Source organism: Chenopodium quinoa, unplaced genomic scaffold (assembly GCF_001683475.1).
Source record: "Chenopodium quinoa cultivar QQ74 unplaced genomic scaffold, ASM168347v1, whole genome shotgun sequence".
Taxonomy (NCBI): domain Eukaryota; kingdom Viridiplantae; phylum Streptophyta; class Magnoliopsida; order Caryophyllales; family Amaranthaceae; genus Chenopodium; species Chenopodium quinoa.
This window is the reverse complement of record NW_018742455.1, coordinates 914,110-922,736: the sequence shown is the minus strand read 5'-3', so window position 1 is coordinate 922,736 and position 8,627 is coordinate 914,110. Positions and strand designations below refer to the sequence as shown.

General features: G+C 36.4%; 1 protein-coding gene across 1 annotated transcript; it reads left to right on the top strand.

The window, feature by feature from the left end:
- Window positions 1–5,634: 5,634 nt before the first annotated feature.
- On the top strand, window positions 5,635–6,973 carry LOC110717451. The gene is made up of 4 exons (XM_021896155.1): window positions 5,635–5,914; window positions 6,026–6,153; window positions 6,289–6,514; window positions 6,690–6,973. The coding sequence occupies exons 1-4, from the start codon at window positions 5,635–5,637 to the stop codon at window positions 6,971–6,973; spliced, it is 918 nt and encodes a 305-aa protein (XP_021751847.1).
- The last annotated feature ends 1,654 nt before the right edge of the window (window positions 6,974–8,627 follow it).

Here is an 8,627-nt window from a genome sequence, read left to right as displayed (position 1 = left end):
TGATGCGATGACAGGTTATGCATTGAGTGTAGCTGATGATGTAGAGTCATTTGAACCTGCCACATATAAACAAGCAATTAGTTGTAGTGAGTCTGCGCAATGGCTTGCCGCAATGGGTGAAGAGATGCAGTCCCTTTACAAGAACAGAGTGTGGGAACTGGTAAAGGTACCGGAAGGGAGGAAGCTTGTGGGTTGTAAATGGATTTACAAGAAGAAAGAAGGGTTGTCGGAAACTGAGCAAATACGTTTTAAGGCTAGGCTAGTTGCTAAGGGGTTCAGTCAGGTAGAAGGGGTTGACTTTGTTGAGATATTCTCACCTGTGGTTCGACATACTTCTATCCGTGTGTTATTGTCAATTGTAGCACATTTTGATCTTGAGCTGGAGCAGTTGGATGTTAAAACGGCCTTCCTTCATGGCGATTTGGAGGAGGAGATTCTGATGAAGCAGCCCGAAGGATTCGAAGCTCCTGGAAAGGAACACTATGCCTGCAGATTGCTAAAGTCATTGTATGGACTTAAGCAATCCCCCCGACAGTGGTACAAAAGGTTTGATTCTTTTATGGTTTCACAAGGTTTTGACAGGAATTCATATGATTGCTGTGTGTATCATAGTAAGCTGGATAATGGTTCCATGATTTATCTTTTGTTATATGTTGATGACATGTTGGTTGCCACAAAGAATAAATCTGATATTGCTAGATTAAAGGAGATGCTTAACTCGGAGTTTGACATGAAAGACTTGGGTGCAGCTAGGAAGATTTTGGGTATGGAGATCTACAGGGATCGGGCTAGAGGTAAGCTTTTCTTGACTCAGAAAAGCTACATTGAAAAGATTCTGTCTCGTTTTGGGATGGAAAAATCGAAGCCTATAAGTACGCCAACTACTGTTAGTTGTAAGTTGTCTTTGTCTATGTCACCTCAATCAGAGGAGGAGTTGTCTTATATGTCTAGAATTCCATATGCAAACGCGGTTGGTTGTTTGATGTATGCTATGGTCTGTACTAGGCCGGATATTGCGCATGCTGTTAGTGTTGTAAGCAGGTTTATGGCTCGACCTGGGAGGGAACACTGGCAAGGGGTGAAAAGGATTTTTCGCTACCTGAGAGGGACAACTGATATTGGTCTTGTGTACGGGAATGGTAGGGAATGCTTGGTCACTGGGTACAGTGATTCTGATTATGCAGCTGATGTGGATACCAGGAGGTCTGTGACTGGTTATGTGTTCACTTTGGGTGGTTCTGTGGTTAGTTGGAAGTCTACATTGCAGTCATCAGTTACGTTGTCAACTACTGAAGCTGAGTATATGGCTTTAACTTCTGCAGCTAAGGAGTCTATTTGGCTCAAAGGCCTAGTAGGTGAACTGGGTATTGCACAGGATTTTGCTACAGTGTATTGTGATAGTCTAAGTGCGATTTGCTTAGCTAAAGATCAAGTACACCATGATCGGACGAAGCACATTGATGTCAGGTATCATTTCTTGCGTACTGACAAGAGGATTAAGGTGAAGAAGATTGGGACTGCTGACAACCCGGCTGATTTCTTCACTAAGCCTGTTCCGTTTAGCAAGTTTAAACATTGCTTAGACTTGCTAAATATTGATTACTACGTGATGTAGTAGGCCCTGAGGGGCGAAGTTGGGGAGCTCCTGGTGTAGGTGTGTTGGCATTAAGGTGGAGCTTGCCCGGGGCTTGTGATGCAGGTGGAGCATTATGAGTTGTTATACTTGGAGACGAGTATGTGATGGGTCTTGGTTGAAGACTTATCGGGATGTATGGCTTATGCATGAGTCTTGCATCGGGTTTGGCTTGAGATGTTTTTTTCACTATGTCTTGATGGGGTCGTTTGCTGACTACGAGTTCTCGTCAAGGTGGAGATTGTTGATAAGTATATTAGGTGACTCGTACTTCGTAGCTTTGTCCGCCCGATCGGGCGGACATTGCCCGGTCTGACCGGGCGGAAGAAGAAGAGGTGCCTGGCAAATTCGTTGAAGAAGCTGCTCTCGCGCCCGACCGGGCGAGCCTTCGCCCGACCGGGCGAGCCTTCGCCCGATCGGGCAGACCTTGCCCGGTCTGACCGGGCGGTGGGGGTTAGATACGTTGAAGCATTCGTATGGAGTTTTCTTCTCGCGCCCGATCGGGCAGACCTTGCCCGGTCTGACCGGGCGGAGAAGGAAAAATACGGAACGCGGATTTTACGATTTAAAGTTATCTTTTATGTTATCTTTTTGCCCAAGTATCTTTTATGTTAGGGATTAATATAAAAACTCCCAAATATCAGTATTAGGGTGAAGAGAGACAGAGTGAGAGCCGTTCTTGAGAAATACAAGAATCATCTTTGTAATCTTTGCAGTTTATAGTGAAATCATTCGATCTCGGTGCCCGTGGACGTAGCTATCACATCGATAGTGAACCACGTAAATTCTTGGTGTTGTTCTTATTGTTTGCATTGAATTTCTTTATTGTTTTCTTGTTTGTTTACGACCTTTGCTTCCGCTGTCGCACAACAGTGTGTTTATATGTTGATGATATGATTTATATGGGTTCAAATGAAGCCATTGTTGAAGAGTTTAAGTCTTACATGATGAATGAGTTTGAGATGACTGATTTGGATTTATTACGTTATTTTCTTGGGTAGGAAGTTATGCAAAGTTCTGATGGCATTTTTATTTCACAAAAAAAATATGCCACTGATCTAATTACAAAATTCAATTTGCTAAACTGTAAGTCAGTCTCTACACCCATGAATGCCAATGAAAAGTTGGTAGCTGAAGATGGTACAGGAATGGCAGATGCAACAGTATTGTTGGAGGTCTGAATTATTTGTTACAAATATTTGAAGCAGGGGGTGGTTTGATAATGCTAAAAATATTTTTATTTGTTCCTATTTTCTAGTAGAGTCGTGTGTATTAGTGGCTAGTAGTGGGTTAGTTTGTTTTTCTTAGTCAAGTGTCATGTTTATCTAGTTGAGTATCATTAGGAGTAGTGGGGTCATTATTCACCACATTCCTAATTTAATGGTAGTAGTGGTTTGTTATTTGGAGTCTATTTAAGGAGTTTGTATGCTGATTTCATTTAATGTAATTCACTTCAGTTTATTTACTTTCTTCTAATTTACTTTTACATTGCAAATGTATATTTTTCCAACAATTTCATCTTGTTTGATTAACTCATCTTCCAATTCAGATCACTTGAGATTTGGGTTGTTAGGCTGCCATTGAAATGAAATAGACCTATGAAATAGAAACTATGGAGAAAAAAAGAAGTATGTAAGAGCTAGCTATAGAGGAGAAAATGTTCAAGTAGTAGTACGCACATTATGCTATGTTTTAGAGGATTATAGATAACATTTGGTTGGTTGGTAAGGAGGTAATCTAGCAGTAGTAGTGTAGTACGCACTTCTAGAGTCCAAGGTTATATTTTATAGAATTATACTACCTCCAATCTAAATTACTCGCAACTTTGAAATATTTTATATCTCACAAATAATATCCCAAACTTGCGAGTAATTTAGACCGGAGGTAGTAGATAACATTTGGTTGGTAGGTAAAAAGAAAGGTCCTACTAGGCCAAAACCTATGACAAGTCCTTCAAATCTAAGTTAACTTGATTGTGTAGAGCTTGTTTTATTGATTGTATTCGTATAAATTAATATATAGATATTATATAGTAATCCGTACTACGTATATCATACCATAAAGTAAATGGATGATCATCAATATTATAGACGGGATTTGATCCTACTTAAATATGAAAATTTTCCAAATTTTTTTTAATGTGAGATACTCTACCTAACATTTTCTTATACTACCTCTGTTTTATTTAGTTGACACATTTCTCTTATCATAGTTATCAACGCATTACTTTAACAATTAATATCTCTAATTCTTGACATTTCAAAATTATAAAAGGTGGATATTAATGAAATATACATTGAGACGATTCAAACAAGATCGATCCCACTTGACTACGTTTTGTCGTAGCTATAAAACACAAAAGCAATTAAAAGTGTTATTTGTAAATAGTGTAAAAAGTCAAATGGTGTCAACTAAAAAAAACAAAGGAAGTACTACCTCTGATTTTTATTATTTGCAACTTTGGGTATTATTTGTGACTTGTGGGATATAAAATATTTCAAAGTTGCAACTAATAAAAATCAGAGGTAGTATATGAGGTTCAAACTCTATTCACTTTAGCTTATTTTTATTAGGAAATTTTTGTAAAAAACTGCCTTTTAAATTTCAAATTTTGCGAAAAACTACCCTAAAAACAAAATGTTGTAACTAACTACCTTATAAAGTATAAAATGTTGTAATTGACTACCTCCCACCGGAATAACACATTTGACTTTTATTTTTCGGTGTTGACCATGTCACGTGAGGGTCACATGACCCTTTAATGACTTAATTCCCCCTTTCCCCCAAATTTCCCCGCTTTATACCAACTCTTTTCCTTAACAATACGAATAATCTGTTATGAAAATATCTAAATATGGATGATTATTATCCCATGTACTATCTAGAATCCTCTAGAGCTGGGTATTTGTTCTTATCCGTTGATGGAACCCTAGGTAATGTACATGTATATATATCCCGTACTAGATGGAATATGAAATACAACGTAACAATCTTTCCTCATCTCTCTATATTTTCTCTTCCATATTTAACACGTTATCAGCACCATTGCTAGTCAACTGAGTAGGATTACCAAACATTTATCTAGAATTGCATATTATTATTATCATGTAAGTATGATCGCATCCCATAACAATTATAATTTAACATTTATCTACTTTTGCATGCTTACTCATTGGAATATCAACATATATAACGAATAAAGAGAATGATATACTTGTATAACTTAAGGTTCCATTCTTATTATTTTTCTCTATAGTAACGTTCTCATCTTCTATTTCGTCCTTATTTATGCATGATTTTTATCAGGTTTATTTATGCATGATTATAATGTATCATCGTACCGTAGGCTTTTCTCATGTCTATTATTTATGCATGATTATAACGTTTAGAACATATTTTGGATACTATTTATATATACTTATCTTTTAATATTATTTTGTATAGTGAAAAATGTCGAACCTTGCGTGCCAAGCTCGAATTTGTGGCCCTTGATATTACCGGAAGGAATTATTTATCATGGGTGTTAGATGCTGAAATACACCTAGATGCTAAAGGGCTTGGTGAAACAATCAAAGATGCTAATAAGGCAAAACCTCCAGATAAGGCTAAAGCCATGGTTTTCCTTCGCCATCACCTCCATGAAGGCTCAAAAATGACTATTTAACTGTGAAAGACCCACAAATCCTTAGGAGTAATCTAAAGGAAAGGTATGACCACCAAAAACAGTGATACTCCCTAGAGCTTGTTATGAATGGTTGAATTTGAGATTGCAAGATTTTAAATATGTTAGTGAATATAACTCATCTATGTTTAAAATAACTTCTCAATTGAAATTATGTGGAAAAAAATATTACTAATGCAGAAATGCTTGAAAACACATACTCCACTTTTCATGCGAATAATATTGTCCTGCAGACACAATATAGAGTAAAAGGTTTTAAAAAAAATATTCTGAATTAATATCATGTCTTCTTGTGGCTGAGCAAAATAACTAGCTGTTAATGAAAAATCATGAATCATGTCCTACTGGCTCTACTCCATTCCCTGAAGCAAATGTGATAACCCATAACGGGAAAGAAACTAAAAACAGAGACCATTCCAGCAGTAGTGGTCGAGGTAGAGGTCGTGGTCGTGACCAATGGCGCGGCCGGGGTCGTGGACGTGGATATGGTAGAGATCGTGGAGGTCATTTAACAAACTCACATTCCCACCAGAAGTGGGAACGTAGGGATGATAAAGAGAAAAGTGATACCAATATATGTTACCGTTGTAAAGGAAAAGGTCATTGGTCTCGGGTTTGTAGAACTCCAAAGCATGTTATTGAACTTTACTAAGAATCATTGAAGAAAGGAAAGAAAGTTGAGGCAAACCTTGTTCTTGAAGATGGTGAAGGTGATTTTGATTTTGGCAATGCCATTCAATTTGATGTTGCTGATTTCCTTACTTCCCTGGAAGTGAATAATTTTGATTTTGGCAGTACAACTCATTTAGAAGCTGCTGATTTCTTCACTGCCCAGAAGGTAATAATTAAAATTATATTGTTTTGTGTCAGTTTTAAGTATTAGACTTATGTTTGCTTATTCTAGTGATTTACTTAAGTTTATTTCTTTCGTCGTAATAAGAACTTTTGCTTTATAAATTTATGAACTATTTAGGTTACAAATAGAGCACCTAGAGAATGGAATCCTTGTGCATCAATCAACATAGAAAAGGTTCTTAAAAGATTTTCTATGGATACAACACATCCATTGAGCAGCCCTATGGTTGTAAGATCACTTGAAGTAGAGAAAGATCCATTCCGACCTCGGGAAAATGATGAAGAAATTCTTTGTCCTGAAGTATCGTATCTTAGTGAAATTGGAGCACTAATGTACCTTGCAAGTCATACACGACCCGACATATCATTTTCAGTTAATTTATTTAGCAAGGTTTAGTTCATGTCCAACCCGAAGGCATTGGAATGGGATTAAACATTTACTTCATTACCTTTAAGGTACGAAGGATATGGGTTTATTTTTCCCAAAGTTATCCAAAGAAAATTTGATTGGTTTTGCAGATACAGGCTATTTATCTGATCCTCATAATGGTCGGTCACAAACTGGATATGTGTTCACATATGGTGGTACTGCCATTTCTTGGCGTTCCATGAAACAAACCATTGCAGTTACTTCTTCCAATCATTCTGAGATTTTAGCAATTCACGAGGCTAGTCGTGAATGTGTATGGTTAAGGTCGGTAGTTCAACATATAAAAGAAGTTTGTGGTTTATCATTTGGGAAAGAGGCACCAACAACTTTATATGAGGATAACGCAGCTTGTATTGCTCAACTTAAGGAATGATACGTCAAAGGAGACGGAACAAAGCACATCTTACCCAAATTTTTCTTCACTCATGATCTTCAGAAGAATGGAGATTTAAATGTATTGCAGATTCGTTTAAGTGAGAATTTAGCAGACTTATTTACTAAGGCTCTTCCGACAGCAACATTCAAAAAGTTAGCTTACGACATTGGATTGCGTCGTCTTAAAGATATCAAGTGATGTAGTCATGAGGGGGAGTTAATGCGCGCTGCACTCTTTTTTCCTTAACCATGGTTTTTTCCCACTGGGTTTTCCCGGTAAGGTTTTTAACGATGCAACATCTTATGCGCATTATAGTGTATTATTTTGTACGGGATTTATAGTAAATGTTAGTGTAGGGAATATTTCAAGCGTTACCCCTAGCTTGAACCCCACTGTGATCATACACTGAAGTACGGTGGCGTCCAAAGGGAAAAAAATAGAGTTAAAGAATCGCCAACAAGTTTTAGGAACTTGTAAATCGTTCACAAGGTGAAAGCTACACCCCTTAACGATCCAAGAGATCGTCAACTCCATAAGGTCTTGAACCAAATAGGTTCAGGGATGAAGGTACAAATCCAACCTAAAAGAGATTGAACCTGCCCTAATAATAGGCCTCTACTTTATTCTAATCGTATTCATGTGCGCTTTCTAATTAACATGCAATCAATAGGATTAACCCTTAACCTGTTTATCTATGTTGGTTGAATATTAATGCAAAAATAAACTATTATTGGCGATCACTTGAATTATAATCATAATTAACCCTAAATAAGATTATTAATTATCTTATTAAGCTTGATTACAAGTACCAAATTCCCTTTAAACATGCATAAAAGGCGTGATCAAGCAATAACAATAAAATCATCAAGCAACATAATAATCATAATAACAATTATAAAGTTATAATCATAATCAAAACAATTATAAAAATAATCATGAATCATGTTAAAGCATAATAATAGCAAGATCCTAGGCATGATAATAACAAGATTAATAACAAACCCTAGCATGTCACTAAACAATAAAAATCAAAGCTTTAACTCTAACATGATACTATTATGAATATTAGGAAGAGAATAAAAGGCATCGCAGGAATCATGATTGATATAAGCAAATCACCATAAATATCATACTAAAAAAAGCATCCTAACATGATACTAGGAATATCCTAAACATGATACTAAGAATCAATTAAACATCCTAACAAGATACTAGGAATCAAAATAACAATCTAAGCATGATTTCTATATCATAAAATCAATAAATCAATTAAAGCACTTACTTGGATGCCTCGTACCTCTTTCTAATAACAAAATACACACGTTAGTAACTTCAAGGAAAATAATAAATCAAACAATTAAATTAAATAATTGAAAGAGAGATTTGGGAAGTTTAAACTAGATTTGGGACCAAACCCTCAGAAATTAAAACCTTTCACGTCTAGGGCGAAGACAACTTCGAACAATGCTAGGTATGTCTAGTGCTAATGTATGAGGAATTGTGTTTGTAAAAATCTAGGCTAGAAAGAGAGAGAGAGAATAATCAAGAAAATCTTGATGAGAGTTGGTAAATGAAAACAGGGTTTTTAGAAAGCTATTTATAAAGAAAATCAGCCAAAAAGATAGAAAATCAAAACAGAGTTCTGACGCGC